Below are 22,049 nucleotides of genomic sequence, written 5' to 3' on the forward strand. Positions count from 1 at the left end.
TCATTATTTTATTTAAAATTTATTTATTTAACCGTAATTAATAGAATTTATTTTTAATTATGATAATAAGAAATGAATAGATAGCATATTAAAATATATTAGAATACAAAAATTGAGATAAATAATTACAAAAAAATGGGAGAATTAGCTTAAGGGGTTGCTAGACTTGAAAATTGTTGTAAAGGGTTTCCACTTCCTAGAATTAGTGTGAAAAGTTAGAAGAAGTAATGAAATTGTTGTGGAGGATCTGAGCCTAGTTATCAACCATAAATGCCCAAAATATCCTTAAAAGCTTTTTTTTTTTTTTGTAAAAGGGGATAATTACACATGCTTTTTTAAAAGGGATAATTAAATACTCATGATAATTAGTATATTAAAATTTTAAGAAAAATAATAATAATAAATAAAATATATATTTTCAAAATCTATATAATATTTATAGTTTTTTTTTTCAAGTTGCAACTATTATCTTAATTTATTTTGTATTAATTTAATGTTCAATTATTATTTTTTTATTTTGTAATTTTTAAAATTTAATTAAATAACAATTTATATTAATTTCTTTTTCATTAATTTAACTTGCTAAATTTTTTTTCTTTGCAATTTTTTATTTTTAAAATTTAATTAAATAACAATTGTGTAAGACATGTTTATAGTAATTTAATGTTCAATTATTATTATTATTATTATTTATTTTGAGATTTTGAATTTTTTGAATTTAATTAAATAACAACACATGCTTATCTTAATTTGTTTTTCATTAATTTAACTTGCTAAATTTTTTTTCTTTGCAATTTTTTATTTTTAAAATTTAATTAAATAACAATTGTATAAGACATGTTTATAGTAATTTAATATTCAATTATTATTATTATTTATTTTGAGATTTTGAATTTTTTGAATTTAATTAAATAACAACACATGCTTATTTTAATTTGTTTTTCATTAATTTAACATTTGATTATTATTTTTATTTTTTATTTTGAGATTTTGAATTTTTTTTTAATTTAATTAAATTACAACACATGCATATCTTAACTTATTTTTCATTAATTTAACATTTGATTATTTTTTATTTTTTGAAATTTAATTAAAAAACAACTTTGTATGACATGTATAAATTTGTAAATTATGAATATATATATACGAATTAGCTAAACATGGTAGGGTCTTGACTCTAGACTTGACTGTTTTGACAATAAAGTACATCAAAACATCAACAATGAAGATAATGATGAAATAAAAAAACTGGTTAAAGATTTCATTCATCATGTTCTGAAATTCTGAGGGTGCATTCTTAAGACCAAAGGGCATTACGTTCCATTCATAATGTCCAAAGGGTACCACAAAGGCTGTCTTATACCTATCATTTTCTGCAATCTAGATATGCCAAAATCTTGATTTCATATCAAACTTAGAAAAAACTTTAGATTTAACTAACCTTTGAATGAGGTATTTCTTGTTTGGAATAGGATACCTAATCCATCTTAATGCATTATTAAGAGGCTTGTAGTTGATGACTAGTCTAGGTGTTCATCTTTCTAATTCAGCTTGTTTCTGAACATAAAAGGCTGAACAACTCCAAGGGCACATAGACTTCCTTATCAACTTCTTGTCAAGAAGATCCTGGATCTCATTTTCACAATAGCTTAACAATTCCTTATTTATCTGGATAGGTCTGGCTTTAGTGGGAATATTATTCTTACTAAAGTCTGGCTCATAAGGTAACTCAACCTCATGTTGTTTCTTGTGCCAAAACGCATTAAGAATGTTAAAACAAATTTCTCCAATAATCTTATCCTTAAATTTTTCTATCGTGTCTTGAGTTTTCTTAACTTTTAATTGTTCTTTAATTTTTACAAGATTGATCTCCTGTTTTAAGAGATTAACTTGGTTTTCCTTAGCTTGAATCACCTAATCCTTTAAAGTGTTTATACTCCTCTCATAAGGTGGATTGGCAAATTCAAATAAAATTTCCTTATCTAAAAGTGAATTGGGGTAATGGTTCCTTGGTAGATATGATGATCTAAGAATCTAATCTTAGTTTGAAATAGGTTAATCTTAGTGTCTGACAAGCTTAAACCATTACTTGTAACAGTCTGAACAAACTTGTTGAGGTGCTTCCAATGTTGCTCAACAGAGATAGAGTATACCAAAACATCATCAATGTAGACAATGATGAAATCAGAAAACTGGTTAAAGATTTCATTAACTGTAGTCTCACATACTGGTAGACAAAAAATGCTTTCGGTGAAGAGAATAAAGCATATCCAAAGAACATAGGTTATTTCATTGCTACAAATCATTTTCACCAAATTTTCTACAATAACCAACCAAGTCTGCAATTGAAGATGTCAAGTTACTTGAAGAGCATTGTAGGGATTATGTTCTTCCTTAAGCCTCCTCATGACTCCACCGACAAAGCTTTAAGTCGTTTCAACAACGAAAACATTTTTTGTCTACCAGCATGTGAGACTACAGTTCAAAAAATAACATTTCAGCCATCATTACTCAGTTGAAAGTAAGATTCCCTACTGAAAAGTCTAAAGTGTTACAATAAAAAGTCACTTTTATTATTCACTATTCATCCACAGATTCACTATTCATTCACGGGAAGTTACTATTTACAACCAAAGTCAAAAAGCATATAGTACTTTGCCTATTGCTTGGTACTGTTTAAGATTCATTTTTCAGCTATTTAATGAGGCCAACTCCTTAGTTGTAAGCACGCTAAAATTTACGCTTAAATTTTTCCATAAGCTTTCATTCCATCTTAAGCTCCTTCTTCTCTTTTCTCTCTTTCATCATGTAAGCCTTCAAACCAAAGCTTTCTTCAAAGATTTCCTTACCTTTCCATTGTAAGATATTTCATTTCTCTATTTTTCCTTATTATAAGTATGTTTTTCAAGTTATGTAAAATAAAGTTTGGTGTTCCTTTCTTTAAATTTTTTTATTAAATATTTTTGTGTATTTTTAATTTCTCTTATTTGATTTTGAGTTTTGACATAATTTATGTTTTCATTGCATATAACCTTGTCCTAGGTGTGCAATGAAAACATAAATTATGTCAAAACTTAAAATCAAATAAGAAAAATCGAAAATACACAAAGATATTTAATAAAGAAATTTAAAGAAAAGAATATCAAACTTTATTTTACATAACTTGAAAAACATACTTATAATAAGGAGAAACAGGGAAATAGAATATCTTACAATGGAAGGACAAAGAAAATTTTGACTTGAAGGCTTACATGGTGAAAGAGAGAGAAGAGAAGAAAAGAAGAAGCTTAAAATGGAAGGAAAGCTATGAAAAAATTTAAGCGTGCTTACAACTGAGGAGTTAACCTCATTAAATAGTTGAAAAAGGAATTTTAAACAGTACAAAGCAATAGACAAAGTACTGTATGTTTTTTATTTTGATTGTGAATAATAACTTCTTATGAATGAATAGTGAATAGTAGAAATGAACAGTAAAAATGACTTTTTATTATAACACTTTAGACTTTTCAACAGGCAATATTACTTATATATATATATATATATATATATATATATATATATATATATATATATATATATATATATATATATATATATATATATTTATTTATTTATTTATTTATTTATTTTCTTTGTTTGTTTTCCATACCAAATTATTAGAAAATTTATTTATATACATGAGTAAATGTCAAATATAATTTTTTTTCCATATGTTTGGACAATTATATTAAATGTACAAGGCATTTCATATTTTTATACAAGCCTAGTACAACTTATACAAATACCTTATACAATTAATACAAGTGTCTTGTACATATATGAAAATATAAAAAAATTGTATTTCACATTTATGCATACTTGTTAACAAGGTTTCTAAATATATAAAAAAAAAACAGACAAAAATAAAAAACACCTAAATACATTCATAATATAGACTTATACAAGTCTTGTACATTTAGCATAAATGTCTTGTACATTTAATATAAGTGTCTTGCCCATATGCGAAAATGTGAAAAAAAATGATAATTATAATAATAATATTTGATAGTTATTTATGTGTAAACAATATTTCCATCGGTTTGATATAAAAAACAAATGATAGAAATCAAGAAAACGATGTAAATAAAGATGCGTGAATGATAAAGGGTATTTTTGTCTCTCACTTTTCATATTTTTATAACAATTTTTATAAAAGATCTCTTATTGGGCAACCTCTCCAACCTAGGGTTTTTCTATAGTTGTCGTCCGGGGGAATTTGGGAAGAAAATGTTTTTGACACTGAAATCAATGGCGAATCATATCTAGGTCAAGGGTTTACAGAAATTAAGATGGTACTTCCACATGAGCCAGAAGCAATAACGAGATGAGAACAACTTCAAGCGTCATCGCATGAGCGAGAGCCACCAGTGCCAAATGTAAATCTTGGCCAAAACCTTAATGGCATTAGCGATGGATATTTCGAGGAGTTCAAGCATGAATTCCTTGAGCATATGGAGCAGAGCTACCGCCTTAGTCGAGTCATTGATAGTGTCCATTCTCGTAGAGTAATAAGATAACGAGGACTAAATGGCTAAAGTTGTCCTCTTAAAAGTTTGGTCCTTAAAAGGGAAATTCTCAAGTATTTGAAGTGGAGCTACCATTCATTCATTTTTCCTTGTATATTCCGTATTTTAGAAACAAGTAAAAAGTTAAACACCTACCTTTTTAGAGCTTTGGGCCAAAATAGCTACCGTTAAAAAAAAAAAAAAAAACAAATATTTTAGCCATATTCTCAAACTTATATTCAAAATGACATTTTTATTATCAAACCACGTTATTATTATTATTTTAAAATTTTAAATTATCACTTTTTTTTTTTTCAAAACCTCATTTAACAAATGAGGCTTCACTTTTGAACTAAAGCCTCATTTAATAAATACGATTTCATATTTTACCATAGGTATAAAGAAGCTTTATTTGTCAGATAAGACTTCAATTTAAACTTTTTCAAAAAGAAAACTAATAACGTGGTTTTTATGTGGCAACAAAAGGATTATAAGATTGAAAAAATCATTAAAATGAATTTTTTTCCTAGCCCAAAACTCCACCTTTTACCTTGCATTCACTTGGTTTTCGAAAAGTGGTAAGAAAAATAATTTTCTTCCGTTTGGCTATAAATTAAAGACCAAATATAATTAAAATTAATTAAAAATTTATGTTTTTTTAATTATTTAATCTTTATATCAAAAAATTAAAATGAATAAAATAATTTTAAAGTAAAATATAAAAACAATTTACTAAATTTAAATCTATTACTTATTTTCTTTTACTTTTTCCTTTTTTTCTACTTTTTTTTTTCTATCTATTTTCTTTCGATAATATAATGTAATTTATTCCAAAACTAGTAACAATACCGATTTTGATATGATAAGAGGGCAATTTTGTGATATTTTTTGATCGAATATTCCTTAAAACTAATGTCCCCTATTAGTCTCATTACACTACAAATTTTTTTGGATGGGCCAACTAGTCTCCAACGGGCCGAGCCGGAGGAGTAAGGCCCATGGCCTAACCCGGGCTCAGTGGCCCGCCCCGGGCCCTTGGTAAATCTAAGGCCCGTGGGCCCTCAAGCTGGGCGGGCGGGCCTACGGGCTTGGGTAAAAATTAAAATGTCTTTTGAGTTTTAAAGGGAGAGGGATTCAAACCCCTTCCCTTATGGATTTCAAGGAGAGCCAGCCACCAACTGAGTTGACCCTCTTTTGTGTAACTATTTTGCATTAGTTATATATATATATATATATAAATCATTTTGGATCTTAGGATAATTGATCTCTTCACTATTTTGCAACAGTATCTTGAGAATCATTGGATCTCCTAGACATGGTTCTGAAAATTGAACTCATTTTAGGGTTTTGATCTAGAGCCTAATAGTAAATTGACAAACCTTATGAGACGTCACTCCAACCCTCTTACAGCCTAACAAACGCTTATCCACAGCTAACAACGGCTCAACCAGCAGGGCTCGTGCTCCTAGGCACACTGCTTTTTGAGGAGAAACTAAGACATATCATCACTGGCTGAGACTTGTGTGGGGTTCTGCTTTCGGCTGATACCATAAGCTTAAAACCAGCCATGATAGGCGATACAAGAATGAAAAACATAAAATTAAAAACAAAGCTTAATTAAAACCATCCATATAGGAGGTATAAGAATATAAAATGAAATAAAAACAAAACTTAATTAAAAATCATCCATGTAGGAGGTAATAAAAACATATTTATATTATACATAAAGAGAAATATCTTACAATAGACGAGGGTAGGAAAGCTTGAAGAAAGCTTGAAAGCTTGAGGGCTTACATGATGAGAGAGAAAGAAGAGAGAAGGGAGAGCATAAGCTTGAGAGAGGTTTCAGATCTAAAATTATGCGTGCTTACAAATGAGGACCGAGCCTCCTTAAATAGGCAAAAAGGAATCTTGAATAGTAATAATGAACAGTAGACTCGTGCTTGAATAGTGCTTGAATAGTAAAAGTGAACCGTAAGAGGGACTGTAGCACTTTTGACTTTTGACCCGGAATCTTGCTTTCGACTGAAATGACATCTGACAGGCTTCTTTAAACTGTGTGGACACATGCTTGCTGCTTTTGGTGCAAAAACTGCAAAACTTGAAATATTCTTGATGGAAGACATAAGGTTGATGATTACTTAGATCTTCTTATTGGAAGAAGGATTCCTTCACAGTCATCACCATTGTTTGGAAGGTAGCTTGTTGAATCATTAGACTCTGCATAAGAATTTTCTTGGGAGAAGCTTGAGCTTCATTCTTCAAGGATTTTCTGGAAATCTTGAGGGGTCTTAGCTACTGCGAGCATGACTTGTAGTTGTTGCTTTTTGAAAGCAAGATTCCGGGTCAAAAGTCAAAAGTGCTACAGTTCCCTCTTACTGTTCACTTTTACTATTCAAGCACTATTCAAGCACGGGTCTACTGTTCATTATTACTATTTAAGATTCCTTTTTGCCTATTTAAGGAGGCCCGGTCCTCATTTGTAAGCACGCATAATTTTGGATCTGAAATCTCTCCCAAGCTTATGCTCTCCCTTCTCTCTTCTTTCTCTCTCATCATGTAAGCCCTTCAAGCTTTCAAGCTTTCTTCAAATTTTCCTACTCTCGTCTATTGCAAGATATTTCTCCTTATGTATAATATAAATATGTTTTGATTACCTCCTACATGAATGGTTTTTAATTAAGTTTTGTTTTTATTTCATTTTATGTTCTTGTACCTCCTATATGGATGGTTATATATATATATATATATATGAAATGTTGTATGATTTTTGAAAAAAATAAAAGTGAGTTAACATGTTGAACAGTCACATGACCATTGAACAAGCCACTCAGTTGGTGACTGACTCTCCTTGAAATCCATAAAGGAAGGGATTCGAATCCTTCAACGGTCATATACTTTAAATTTTAACATTTAAAGTGAGTGACATGTTCAATAGTCAACCCACTTTTATTTTTTTTCAAAAATCATACAACATTTCTAATATATATATATAACTAATGTAAAATAGTTACACAAAAAAAAGTCACCTCAATTGGTGGTCGGCTCTTTTTGAGATCCATAAGGGAACTCCCTTTAAAACTCAAAAGTCATTTTAATTTTTACCCAAGCCCGCCCAGCTTGAGGGTCCACGGGCTGGGCCACGGGAATTAAATTTACCAAGGGCCCTGCCCAGCCAGCCTGTTGACTGGTCAACGGGCTCAGTGGCCCGCCCCAGGCTGGACCATGGGCCTTACTCCTCCGGGCCCACCGGCCCGGCCTGCCCCGTCCCGTCGGAGACCCTTAATCTATATCTGATTGAAGAAAATATCTTGTGATATCATATAACATCAGAAATTATACCAAGCCATCAAATCAAACATGACCTCAAACAAGAATAACGAAAAATTCAATCTAGAGATTAAAAAAGAAGAAAGGGTTGGAAATAGAGATGCGAGATATCATAGTACCAGATAAGAAGCGTGGATCCAGAGATGCAGAGAGAAGGAAGGGATGGGAAGGTGGGAAGCCTTTGGTATTGGGGGTCTGGGAAAGGTATCTTCACACATCTTCAAATGTTTAGGGACCCTTTCCACCGGCCCCCAATCCAGACGCTCCCCATTCTCTCACTCTCCCTTTACTTTCTCCTACACGGCTGCCGCCCTTGAAACCCTAGATGAGGGGGGCTCATCTTGCTTCTCGTTTAAATAGAGGGCTACAAGGGCATCTCTGACTCTTGACTTAAAAAGCCTTTCGGTTCTTATCCTCTGATTAGCATGCGTGGTGGCTCCCACGGGCCACGACATTATTAGGTCTTCCAGCCTTTATTTGAGCATCCTATGCCTCTTTTTGGTCAGTCACATGACTCATAGTGCTCTATCTTTTACCGCATTTTGAATATGAGCCGTTGAGATGCTAAAACAGTACATTTGGAGACGTTGTAGCAGCAGCTCAATTTTTAAGCAAAGAATCTCTCCTTGTATCTGACAAAAGTCAGCAAAACTCATGATGGATCCTGTTAATTACTGCTATTCTACTTTTTCTCTTTCCTCTCAAATCTGAAAATTTTCCCTCATTTTCTCTCCTTCCAAGATTTTCTTTATCAAATTCTTTGATTTGAAATATAATAAAGTATGAATGGTGCACTTCTTGAAGCAAAATAACATGGGTAATGTCACCATGCTGGAAATAAAGGAAATCCATACTAAAAGTATTAAAAGGACGATTACATTTGGGGCAGATGGGGCTCATAATGGCTCCAAAGGGGTTAAAATGTGTAAGGGATTTGTATTGTTGTAGTAGGTTATACAAATCTCGCTATTGTGAATATATTTGCCAGTTTTTATGGATGTTAACAAAAAATATAAAAATGTTTTACACATATCTTGTATATGTTTAAACATAAAAAAAAAAAATTATATTTGACATTTTTATATGTGTATAAATAAGTTTTTTAGTAATTTGGTATGGAAAACAAACAGAGAAAATAAAAAATATAACTACATAAATTCATAGTTTATAAATTTGTATATGTCTTATACAATTGTTACTTAATTAAATCTTAAAAAAAAATCAAAATAAAAATAATAATTATTGAACGATAAATTAATGAAAAATAAATTAATATAAACTACAAAATAAAAAATAAATAATAATAATAAGCTAGTTAAATTAATAAATAAAAAATAATATAAAATATGTCTTATACAATTATTATTTAGTTAAATATCAAAAATAAAAATTTCAAAAAAATAAAATAATAAAACATTAAATTATTAAAAAATAAATTAATATAATAGTTGCAACTTGAAAAAAAAGAAAGCAATATATGAATGTTAAGTACATTTTGAAAAAAAAAGATTTTATTTATTATTTTTTAAATTTTTTTTTGAAATCTTAATATATTAATTATTATATTTAATTATCTATTTTTAAATAAATAAAAAAATAAAAAATGGCTCTTAAGAGTTGTCAAGAAAAAAGATTTAAGATCAAGGGGTTGTTTTGATAGGACAAAACCATCATAAGTCACAAAATTCATAACACTGGTGGAAAAAGCCTAAGTTGCGTTCTTTTTTTTTTTGTCTTCTAGTCAGAAGCCCATGTTGCCCAAGACACATTAAATCCAAAAACACCCTCTTAAAGTTAAGGGCAGTGGTAACCATAAGGCTATGTTTGGTTCCCAAAAAATTTGAAGGAAAATACAAGGGAAAGAAAATATAAAGGAAAAGCAGAGGAAAATAAAAAATGAAGGAAAATAAAAAAATAGATTAAAAGTTGATAAATTATTTTTTTTGTTACTTCAAACTCATTTTATTTATTTTAACTCATTAATATAAATATTAAATAATTTAAAAATACATAAGGTTTTAATTAGTTTTAATCATATTTGATTTTCTTTGATATTTTTCATAGGATAACCAAACATAAAAAAATCATTTTCCTTTGCATTTTTTTTTCTTTCCTTAATATTTTCCGGGAACCAAACATAACCTAACTGTCTACCATCAAATGATAATCTTTTACAATGTGTCAAATCTTCAAAAACGAAACATTAGTGTTTGGATCTACCTACATGCATGTATGAAAGAAAAAGAAAACCCTGTCCTCCAACTACTAGTCTGAGTCCAACATATCCACTTTGTTTAAACAAGTGTACAAACTTAATGAGTCCATCCTTCTCTGATGTATAACAAGAATAAATTACCAAAAGTTGCATAACTCTGGTTTCAATTTACTAGTTCATCTTCTGAGCATGTTACTCCAACCCCATTCTTAAAAGCTTCTATCACCTGTGAATAGAAAAGGACAACTGCTCGTCTACAATTTATGGTGTGGAGTTCAATAGGTCCTGTTTACCAATGTACTAGTGGCAAGTTCAAAAATTTCAGCATGGTTTTAGTTTTATAAAAGGATGTCTTGTTTGATGGTTCCAGTCATGCTAAACTTTGAATGGAGAGACCACCCAATCATGTATACAAAGTGGGTAGGATCCAGTGGAAATAAATGCAGGAATTAGAGAATCCACCCACAGAATGAAGTTAAAAAGAACAAAAGGAAAGAAGAAGTTGAACAATTGAAAGGATCTTGATACCACTTCATAAGGCAAAATCTATTAACCAATCCAAGTGAACTTCCTGGTATCTTGAATTTAGCTTAAGATTTGACCAAAAAACAAGGCCCTTTCCAGCAACATCAGCATGTGAAAACCTCCCAAATGCTGACAAATTTTCAGCATATCTGATATTTGTATGGATATATTTCTGATCATTATTCATAGAACAGTATATTTCAGGCGATCACTAACCAAAAACAGGTTACCTCTTAGTTTTCACTGTTCAGAATTTCAGGTCAACAGTGAATATTTTAAAATACCAAGAACACATTCCTACAAGATGCTCTAGTTTTATAAGCCCAACAAAAATATCACACATAGTTTTAAATGTTGATGAGTTTGCAGAAGGTATCAGTCTTGACTCTTGCCTGTCCTCAACCAAACTTTTATGACTAACAGCCAACACTATATCAATCAAATAAATTGAAAATCTTGCTGATTTGAGACTTTTATGAAAACTTTAGGCACCATGGCCAAAAGGCCAAAAGAAAAGACAATAAGAAGAAGAAGAAGAAACAACAGTGCATGATCATTTAGATAGCCGTATTAAATGTCACTTTGAAGCAGAAAGGAAATATCAATCATAAAGGAAGAGAAATTATTGAACTATGTTTTGTGAAGCACTTGTGAAACTTCTATCCCCTTTTGCGTAAGCCCCCAAGAATCATATACAATAATGTGGCAAGGACACTTTTAAAATTAATAAGATAATAATGATCATTTGTTTTTAAATTAAAGAAAAGAAGATTCAGGAGGTTAATCTGCATAGATTTGGGTACCCAAATTCAACAATATAGTATTGCTCTTTTCTACGAAAAAAAAAGAGCACACCATAAACTACAAATTTGACCCCTCAGTCCATGTTGAATGGCAAGATTCTTCGTTTTTTTCTTTCATCTCCAAACAAAATATCCTTCATTCTTTTTCCTTGAGAATAACATTTTCTAATGAAACCAAACTAAAAAGAGCAATCAATTAATGATCGCGGATCCTGACAAAATTACGAGGAAGATTTGTTATAAAGTAATAATAATTAGTTCCTTAGTTTTTCTTACATCTTAAAAGTACTTCTAAATGCATACACCATACAAACAAATGGATTAACAGAAGGGTTTGATTTTTGTGAGCACCACATTCAAATTACCCTTCACCCCTTTTTTCTTTCTCAATTTCATGACTTTTGTATAAAAGATGCACATGCCCTGTCCCACTGGAAATTCTTCCTGAAAAACTAATGTGAGGAAAGAAAATTTAAAGGCAAATGAAATTTAATAGGTCTTTTTATTTTCATGTGACAAACTGCATGGTAAAAGAAGATAGAACTATTGTGGAAAGGAAGCAAGCAGAGCATATAAGAATGATTTCCCACCTAAACTAGAATTCTGGCTTTACATAAGCACAAACTTCTAGCCAGTAAACCAGTTCATTGCCTTTGCACAAGATAGGACTATACCCCCATCAAGATAGTTAAAATTTAACAGCTACAACCTCATACTTATGTAAGCACAAACTTCTTAAACAATTTCACAAGACTCCATTAAACCAACCATCAATTTTATGTCATACTGGTAACTAAAATCTGATAGCCACAAACTCATACTAATGTAAGCAGGAACTTCCTCAATAATTTGGCAGACATAGCTCTCAACTTCAACTTCCAACATAGACCCATAACTTTTAACCCAATAGATCCCTCATTTTCAGACTTAAGAAGAGAAATTCATGTTGAAAAAGCACAATAAGGTAGTCTTATTCATGCTAAGATCTAATAGCCACAAATCTGAAATCTTGAGTAGAAAAAAACAATACAATGGCTGACAAAAAAAAAAAAAGGTAATAATAAAAAAAGACTGTTACCGACAGATCAAAATCAGGGCAATCCAAAAGCAAAGAAAAGGCAACACTAAAAGCATTAAAATAATGATCAAGCATACGGTGCATTCAGAGTAAAGGATCTGAAGAAGATTTGAGAAATCAGTGTTATCTTACGACATAAGCGGCCGATTGAGTCAAGGATCTGGTGAAGTGGATCTGCCGAAACTTTCTAGGAGACGGAAAGAGGAGTGGGATCTGAAAATTTTGGTGACAGGGACATTAAAAAAACTCAAAAAGACTGACGATGATGAATTGGGATCCAGGTGGCCCGCTGATTCAACCGTTTTCTTTTTGCTGAAGTGGACCAGATATTTTATCCCTTGAATGGCTGGACCTAAACAGCGGCCTTCGTTGAAATCAGAATGCCTGCCTCTCCTTGGTCTATTCCATGCATTAAGAGACGAAAAGTTTTTGTATTGCATAAATCTCAATGGAAAATGACTCATGCACGTTCGATTTTCCTGCTACACATAGGCCCTGTTTGGTCTATTCTCTTCCTTTTCTTTCAATTTTTTTATTTTTTATTTTATGTTTTATATTTACTAATTTTGCATAAAAAATTGATTACAAAAATTTAATTTTTTTGTTAAAAAAGAAATTAAAAAATGTGTATAATACAACATATAATAATATCGTATTATGTAATACAATATATATATGATATAATATTTTTAATTATAAATTTTAAATATTTTAATTATGAAATCATATTTTAAAATATGTATTTCATATTCTATCTTAGTCGATCAAACATTTAATTCAGATAAAATTAAGAATATATTATATCATACATTGATTTGAAAAAATATAAACTTGACATTCATCATAATTTATTATAGTAGCGTGAAATTATGATTACATTATTCCATATGCTAAGTTCAAGAGATCTTCACATTTCTAGAGAAGCAAAAGTACAGTTCAAGGAAAAGATTTTTAGTAAGAAAACTTGAAGATCAAAATCAAGAATTTAGTTAGGGTATTTGTTAGTCCTCTACATGTAATTTTGGTAAATGTGCAATTAATGAGGAAAAAAAATACCTTAGCTTAGACAATCTTGAACATAATTTTTTATGGAAAATGAAAATTCAAGTATCTTAAGGGGGCAAAAGGGTATATATATATTTAACTTATTTCATTTAAAAGTTGGTTCAAGTCTTAAAAGATGACTTCAAAGTTTAGGAGGGTTTGAAGTATCAAAAATTCATAAAATGATGCTTGAAGGTAGCAATTCACTTCACTTCTCTGCCCCCTTAAGATACTTGAATTTTCATTTTCCATAAAAAATTATGTTCAAGATTGTCTAAGCTAAGGTATTTTTTAATTATGTTAAATTACGTTGATCATCGTGTCCGATTATGCTTCAAAAACACACTCCCAAAAAATGTCATCACATTGTTGGAAAGTGTTCTTAATTTCTAAATAGTTAAGATTCGTATTTGTAAAGAATATTATATAAAATATTTCTTGTATTCATATATCATTGTAATATTAGATTTTCTTTTAAAATAAGGAAATTTATTACGAATATCTCTATAAATATTTTAAGTTCTTTTTAAATTATCACATGAAGATGGACTTGCAAAAACTATATGAAGTTGATAAACATGTGAGGAAGAATAGGACACACCCAATGGAGCGAGGGAACTTGTAGTTCAGGGTATGAATATAAGAAGTGGAGAAATATAAGATGTTTCGAAAACCCAATAGTTATATTTGATTTTGTCTTTTATAATATTCTCTATAGTATAGCAAAATGATTTTTTCTCATTCCTTGGATAGATACTGTTGGTCAAACTATATTAAAACCTTATATCTCTTTGTAATTCATTTATCTTTGTATTTTTGTATTAAAGTTTCTACTAACACAACAAATAAGAGCACCCCATGCTACAACACTCAAACCCTACCTTGTCTGTTCGGTCTGGTGACTTGCACTTGTGACTCATACGCAATGTCAATTTCGTGTTAGGGATGTGCCCTATAAATAGTAGACATTAGACATTCCCTCAATGATCTATTGAGCACCGCCTAACATAGATCTAACTAACCAATAATTAACAAACTTGACACGACGCCTCATGCTTGTCCAATAGTTCACCCCTTCTCGAGGAGATGGTTGACCATCCCACAAGCCTATAAGCTAACATTATACAAGCAAACCTTAGCCCTCAAAACAGACAAGTTTGTTCCCACACGTCTCAACTCACACCATCCATTAACCTCTCTTGACTCTACCTCATAGCTTGAGCCTTAAGCCAATCGCTTCCTGTTAGTTTTCTTGTGAATCGGTTCTAACCTAATTCCTCGATTACTCCTTAGTGCAAGCATCAGAGGGCAGCAGGCGAATCTTCCACTCACCAACCAACATTGTTGGATTGAACCAACGACAGACCCGGACATTAGAATTTGTGCATCAACAGTGGAGCTCAACCATTTTAGGGTTCATTCATTGAGTAATCATACTTCCCTTAGGAGCAACATCTATGTAAATTAACCTAATATGTTGAAAGGAATTTCGTTTGCGTGACATTCAGATGCCAAGAGCAAAAAATGAATAAAAGAAAATGTAACAGCGCGTCAAGGGGTCCTAAAGATGGTTCAGTATGTTACAAGTATTATGCTATATTTGAGTAATGAGCATCGATCTTTCATTAGTTTGTTTTGTGCTACTGCATCATTCTGAACAAGTAAATTCCTAGTACAACTTCAGGAAGAAGCAAGGAAGCTTTCTCATCAAACATTGTTTGTTTCAATGAAAAACAAATTGATTTCTAGAAAAGAAGGATATAAATGCTGGTAGTTACTTAGTTGTTATGGATATAACATGTATTCTGAGTAACTTCTCTAAACTGCTGTAAAGGAGACATGGACAACAAGCATATTTCACCAAAAATGGCCACCCAAAACACTGACAAAATAACTATTTTCCTTCTCTTTGGGGAACTAAAGCATTTACTAATGACAAAGCGACAGGCTTCTTCCCCTTCTATGAAGGTGATGCTGGTAGGAATCTTCTATGACTCAGGTCAAGTTGTTGGTAATGCAACACTGAATCGAATTCCTTTTGAATGAAGCAAAATATGAAAAAGGAAAATTTTCAATCTCATGCTTTTTATTGTATGCTAACGTCAAGTTTATTGAAGAAGAAGCTTTATTTTATTAAGTCCCTGATAATCTTGGTTTCTTACTAACCAAAAAGCTCTGTTTATGAGGATGCTAGAAACTTCGGTAGAGAGGCGTGTGTTACTCACTAATTCCACAACTAATCCATAATTAATCCATATGGGGTCCATGATTTTATTATAAGTACTAGATCCATCTAGAAGGTTCGCGGCACAAAATATCTTCAATTTTCTATTCAAAGACACATAGAGTGATTACATGTTTCCCATGGAGATCCTCTTTCCCCCTTTCTTTTGTACCTATCTATACACATGGGTGGCTCTAAATGTCTCAGAAAAGCTTAGATTTGAGGCCATTGATCTAGGCATTAGAGGACGACCAGAAACAAGGCATATGCTTGGCACACTTTTAGTTCCTCCTAAACAGTCCAATTTGTAGGGGAACTCCAAAAGGAGAATACCCAAAAAGTATTGCGGATGAAGCAATTCTCACTGTGATCCTGTAACATTACAAGATCTTGAACTTCCCCTGAATATTGATACCTTAATTTATATTAATGAATGGTTTATGCAGGCCACCAGTGCCTACATATAGGCATTTTGAGCTTAAACAAACGAGCTTAGCCAATAAATCAAGCATGCCCTATTAAGCTGAATATGCTAATTATATACTGTGAGGGCCACGTGACGCGCAACGAGGACAACGAGGACCACGTGTAGGCGAGGTGAGTCATCGATGTGGACGCCTTTCTTATATATTCAAATACCCCATTACCCAAAATGGCATCCCAGAACCTTCTTAATGCTAATTAAGTAAATAAACAAACACTAAAGCATGCTATTAAAGATTATGCAGATCAACAAATGTCTCACAAGCATTGGGGTGGAAGCCATTTTCAAGGAAACATCAACAACCCACTACCGTTTTGGCTGACTCAAGATTATGCTTTCTCTGGTCTTATGATTGACAATGTGGCCTTTGTTACGGAATTGTAATGTCTCCATAGTGGCCTTGATAATATATGCCGTGATCATAACTAGATGCCGTACAATCCAATGGACTTGGTAGACTGATTGCTTGTTCCATTCTGGTTGGCTGAATACGATGAGCTGACGAGCGCTGTGAGAACACTTGGGTTAAAACTACTGGATGTTGGGATTGATTCAAGAGAAGGAACAGGCGTGGAATTGTATTTAAAGATTTTAGTGCTAATGAAATCATCACCAAGGGTGTGATATAAACATTGAAGTGACAGACTGAGGGGGTATATAAGAGAAGCCGTTGTGCAATTTGTGTCACAGAATTTGGAGACAGCATAAGTTTGAAAGTGAAATAATAATGGTAGGATTGATGGGTTGGGGATCAGTTCCAGTGCAAGGTTGGAGGAAAGGGCCCTGGACTCCTGAAGAGGACAAGCTTCTTTCTGAATATGTCAGCTCCCATGGCGAGGGAAGATGGAGCTCTGTTGCTAGATGTTCAGGTAATAAATATGACTACCCTTTTAAGATATGTAGGGCAGCTATATATTTTTAGTTTTCTTTGGACGATAATTGATTAGTCTTGGTTGCTGTTTGGTGGTGTTGACAGGGTTGAATAGGAGTGGCAAGAGCTGTAGGTTAAGGTGGGTGAATTACCTGAGGCCTGGTCTTAAGAGAGGCCATATAACCACAATGGAAGAGGGCATCATCATAGAACTGCATGCCATTTGGGGTAACAAGTAATGAAATATTCTCTACACTAATCTCTCTTTCCTCTGAATTGTTTATAAATATACGTGTGTAGGAGGCCACTATTGAATTGTTTTTCTTATTCTTAATTTCCTATGTGCAAGAACAGATGGTCCACCATTGCCAGATACTTACCAGGGAGAACGGACAACGAAATAAAAAACTACTGGAGAACCCACTTCAAGAAAAACCAAAAACAACAAAAGCCAAAAGCTCAACAACATCTAGAACCAAAACTGCAGCAGCAGCAGCAACAGGAAGATCATGAGATCAAATTGGAGAATGGAAAAATGGGTGAAGCACAAGGGAAGCAAGAGGCGATTTCCATGGAGGACCAATGCTTGCCTGTGATGTATCAAGAGATTGACGATCATCAAACAAGGCAACAGGTGGCCTCCATGTACCCCACTATACTGGAAGATCAGTGCTTGCCTGTGACGTATCAAGATCATCTGCAGGGAGAGGATCAAGGCCTGTGGGGTGGCTTGTGGAACCTGGACGACACTAGAGATCACACTATTTCTGGCGGAGGGAACTCATCACAAAACTATTACATTGGAGGCTACATTTTCTAAGCATTTCAGCTAAATTATTTAGTTCTAACTTATTAAAGAAGTCGACAACTATATGTTAGACCATTGGTTTGCAAGTATTCGTATAAATCATCTTATTTTGGACTCTAGGCTTTGGATGAATAATAAGATCATAATTTAGGGTCGGAGAGTGACAGAATTAATATTGAAATTGAATGTATGCTTGGCATTGCTGATACATTTGAACTAAGATATTTTTCCCCCTTTTCCAAAATTATTACAAGACATGCATGCACTCTTTTTGGAATAGAATAATTGGGTCCAGGCTCCAAACCTCGACAGACGACTAGAAGTGACGTTGCTCCATTAAAGGGGCCACCTATTCATATCAAATCATTTTTGTATCTATGCACCATGGACCTAGATTCCACATATTTGAAAACAATTTTTCTGTTTTCAAAATTAAAAAATCACTTGTAAATTTTAAAAGTATGTTTAATAAATTTTTAATAGGAAATATTTGTTTGAATTAAAATATTTTGAGGAACAATTAAATATATAGAATATTTTAAATATTTTGATAATAATAGAAGTTTACCGTTCAAAGTGCCGATCGCACCTTTTACACCATTTGGTACAAATAAGGGGGAGTCAATGGACCAATGGGCAAACAGGTAAATCTATCATTTACAGGCAGTCTCATAATTGCACAGTATCCAGAGTACCCTTCTCTCAGTGCCCAGCACGCCTCGGACAGGCGCATCCACCGCCCACGCTTCTCCTCCTGTCTTGTCCCGACGCGTGTCGCATATGACGCAGATTTTTGTACGGTCGTTGCCCAATTATTGTCTGCCTCACCTGGCACTATTAATTTCTCCCAATCACCATCCGACACGTTTTTGCCAATTCTTTTCATGTTGACCCACGGTGATCCTCGGGAGCCGGTGTTCAGTCCATTTTTTAACATTGTACGTACAAATCAGTTCACATGTTGACACATGTATAGTGACTAGGTTTACCCCCTCCGACAACTCCTTGGCTTTCTCAGGTTTTTTGTTTTTTTTTTCTCCATATTTAAATTACACAATTTTTTCTTGGGTTCTTGACAAATATTATGAGAAATAAAAAATATTTTTAGACATTTGGATGTCATAAAATAAAAATAAAAAAATTGGAAAAATATAAATATCTAAATAATTTATTTATTTTTCCTAAATTTTTTAATGAATATAAAAACCCAACTATGAAAACCATACAACAACAAACCCTAACCTTAAGATGTTGATCATAAGTGTTAGAGGAGATGCCTTGGGTGTGGAATATAACAGTGAAATAGTTAATATAATGTCTTTAATTAGGAAAAAAATTACCTAAAAATAAGAATCCTCAATCAACTGGAGTTGTAATTGGGCAGACATGGTTGGGCCGCAAAAGGCTAATACAATATGCAAGCATAGTTCAGGAAGAATATAAAACATAGGATGCTGGATAATTTGCGAATGGAGCGCAGTAGCGTGGCAGGTAGTTGTCACTTTAAGAAATGACAGCTAGCTTAGCTATGGGCATACGTTTCATCTCTCCAAATCAAGTTGAATCATTCTACTACTTTAAGATGAATCATAGTCTAAGTGGTCTTTAATTTGCATTTAGCCGTTTTCCACTTAAAAAGATTTTTCGAATGAGAAGATTTGTGACTGCCTATGGCCAAACATATTCATTGCCCGGCATCTAATCATGTCACATGTTTCCTCTCTTTCGTGCTTGCTCCTTCCACTCATCATGTTATTAATTTTTATATGTATATACTTTTGAATGAAGAGATTTAATCATAGCTCTGTAGTTGCAGTTAGCGATCCATAGATAGAGAGAAAGAAAGAAAGAAAGAGAAAAAAAAAGTTATTTAAATTAGAAAATTAATAAAGTAAAAAATCAAAATACTAGTATGTTGTCATAAAATAAAAAATAAAAATATAAAATAGAATCTTGTTAATACTTTTTTTTTTTTTTTTTAAGAATAAGAAAAAAATAGAATTAGAATTCGTTTGATAGTGATTTTATAAAATATTTTTAATCTAAAAAATGTTTTTTTTTAAAAAAATTAAGTGTTTGAAAAAATTTAGAAAAAACTTTTAATTTGAAATATTTTGACAAAAAACCCTAAATTATAAGAATATCATATATTGAACTATTATTAACCATACCATGATTATAAAATATTTTTATACTTAAAGTAATATATTTTATTTTAAAATCTATTTGAGAGAATTTTTTAAATATTAAAAGCAATAGTTTAGAAAAAAAAAAAAAAAAAACACCATTCTTAGCAATATTTGAGGATAAGAAACATTTTTCCTCGAAAACGAAAAATTTAAATTTGTCCTTTTAACCATAAAAAGACCTTGTTTGTGAAAAACGTTATGTTTTTTGTTATTGAAAATTGAAATTGAAATTGAAATTAAAATCATAATTTTTAAAGGGTTAACTTATTACTTATTTAAAAATAATAATTAAATAGAAAAAAAAAATCAAAATATTAAGTTTTTTTTTTAAATGTTAAAAGTAATTTATTGGTTTTTAAAAAAAATTTAATTCTTAATTAAGATAAAATATTTAGAAACAAACAATTTAATACTTAAAACTATGAACTAATTTTTAGTTTTAAGTTTTATTTAAAATTAAGTAAAAAAACAAACACCCCTTAGGATAAAAGAAAGATTAACCAAAAAAGCCCTCTTGATATAAAGTGTAATTCATGATAATAATTAATGCATGATTTTATGATATGTTCCTTGTGTGGATCTTATTTCAATGAGAATTTGATGAATCAATCTCCCTATATGTTTTGCTTTTACTACTAAATCGAGTGTTACTCCATGTATTGCTTGACATAAAATAAATAGTGAATTTGTTTCTATCTTTTGTCTAATTTTTTTCATGAATCAATAAATAATTTGATAAGCCAATGATTTTTTTTTTTTTTTTTAATGTTTCAAAATACGGTTAACCAACATGTTAACTAATCGATAATAATAAATTGGATCAAATTTTGCAGTTTTTTCTTCTGTAGTACCTCAACATGCATTTAAGTTGCCTATTGACAGAAGCATCTTTATCTCAATCATCTCTTAAGCCGCCATTAGTGCATCCATATAATGTCAAGGAATTGCAAGCTGTGCATATGGTCATGCATGTTTGATCATGCTTAGTTAATGTGGAATATTGCTTTTCTAAGAATTCCAATGCTTTAATGGCCTAATAATTATTGGATTTTTCACTCCTTGAAAATGTACGTTAAAATTGAATTTCACAATAAAAGAGTAATTATGATTTCCTTTGCTATTTCAAATTAATAATAGCTCAATTTAGATTTAGACTACTTTTAGTAAAGGGGCCTGTTATGGTTATATAGTACTCAAGTACCACAATTATTGTCAAAAAAATGAGACTAATCACAATGCACCCCATATGTATATGTAAATCAAAATTAAATCATTTCATTATCTTTCAAAAGGAGTCATCAAATTAGAGGGAAGGTGCATTGAAATTAGGTGAAAATTGACTTGAAAAGGGGGTTGAAACGAATAGAGGCAGTGTACTTGAAACATGAGTGGTAGCCAGAAGCACCCATACGAGACGACTATACATGAATGAGAGCCCACACCACACACATGCAAAGGTTGGGGGCTGTTCCCATCACACGTCATTTATAAAATGGGAAAAAGCATTTCATACAAAAGTTTTTCTTCTTCCATGACAGGCCACATCACCAGGACCCCCTTGTATATTGCCCCATGTCTTATCTCCTCCTCGTGCTTCTTCCTTTCTTATGGCATCCCCCCCTCCTTTCTTTTTTCACATTTCTTTTCCTTTACTTTATTGCTTTGGCTCTTCTTGTTATAACTTCTATTTGATTGGATTTCTTGATTTCATTGCCCTCATCTTTAATTGTAACACGACATAATAAGTCTTGTCAAATAAATTATCAAACAAAATTATTGCTTATAAAGCTAACTTAAGTCTCATCAAATTAATTATCAAACAAATCCCGACTCATGAAGTTAACATATATGATTAATATCGTATCTGATAAAAGTGTACGGTCTTAATTCCTATTAATAATTGAATGTCTTAAATTTCTCGATATTGATTGTGA

The 22,049-nt window shown here is 31.7% G+C and overlaps 1 protein-coding gene and 1 long non-coding RNA gene across 2 annotated transcripts; one reads left to right on the forward strand and one right to left on the reverse strand.

Annotated features, from left to right (window-relative positions):
- Window positions 1-1,853: 1,853 nt before the first annotated feature.
- LOC117931320 lies at window positions 1,854-8,692 on the reverse strand. The gene is made up of 2 exons (XR_004654024.1): window positions 7,994-8,692; window positions 1,854-2,475 (listed from the first exon to the last, which is right to left on the reverse strand). It is a non-coding gene; the product is annotated as an uncharacterized LOC117931320 (long non-coding RNA).
- Window positions 8,693-16,912: 8,220 nt separating this feature from the next.
- Window positions 16,913-18,076, forward strand: LOC117931146 (myb-related protein 340-like). Its single transcript, XM_034852049.1, has 3 exons — window positions 16,913-17,116; window positions 17,224-17,353; window positions 17,473-18,076. The coding sequence occupies exons 1-3, from the start codon at window positions 16,975-16,977 to the stop codon at window positions 17,936-17,938; spliced, it is 738 nt and encodes a 245-aa protein (XP_034707940.1). The 5' UTR covers window positions 16,913-16,974; the 3' UTR covers window positions 17,939-18,076.
- The last annotated feature ends 3,973 nt before the right edge of the window (window positions 18,077-22,049 follow it).

Source organism: Vitis riparia, chromosome 14 (assembly GCF_004353265.1).
Source record: "Vitis riparia cultivar Riparia Gloire de Montpellier isolate 1030 chromosome 14, EGFV_Vit.rip_1.0, whole genome shotgun sequence".
Classification (NCBI taxonomy): Eukaryota; Viridiplantae; Streptophyta; class Magnoliopsida; order Vitales; family Vitaceae; genus Vitis; species Vitis riparia.

Coding starts and splice junctions, on each gene's coding strand:
- LOC117931146 (XM_034852049.1), top strand. CDS start 16,975: ATGGTAGGATTGATGGGTTGGGGATCAGTTCCAGTGCAAGGTTGGAGG. Junction 17,117..17,223: donor CTCTGTTGCTAGATGTTCAG/GTAATAAATATG, acceptor TGGTGTTGACAG/GGTTGAATAGGAGTGGCAAG. Junction 17,354..17,472: donor CATGCCATTTGGGGTAACAA/GTAATGAAATAT, acceptor GTGCAAGAACAG/ATGGTCCACCATTGCCAGAT.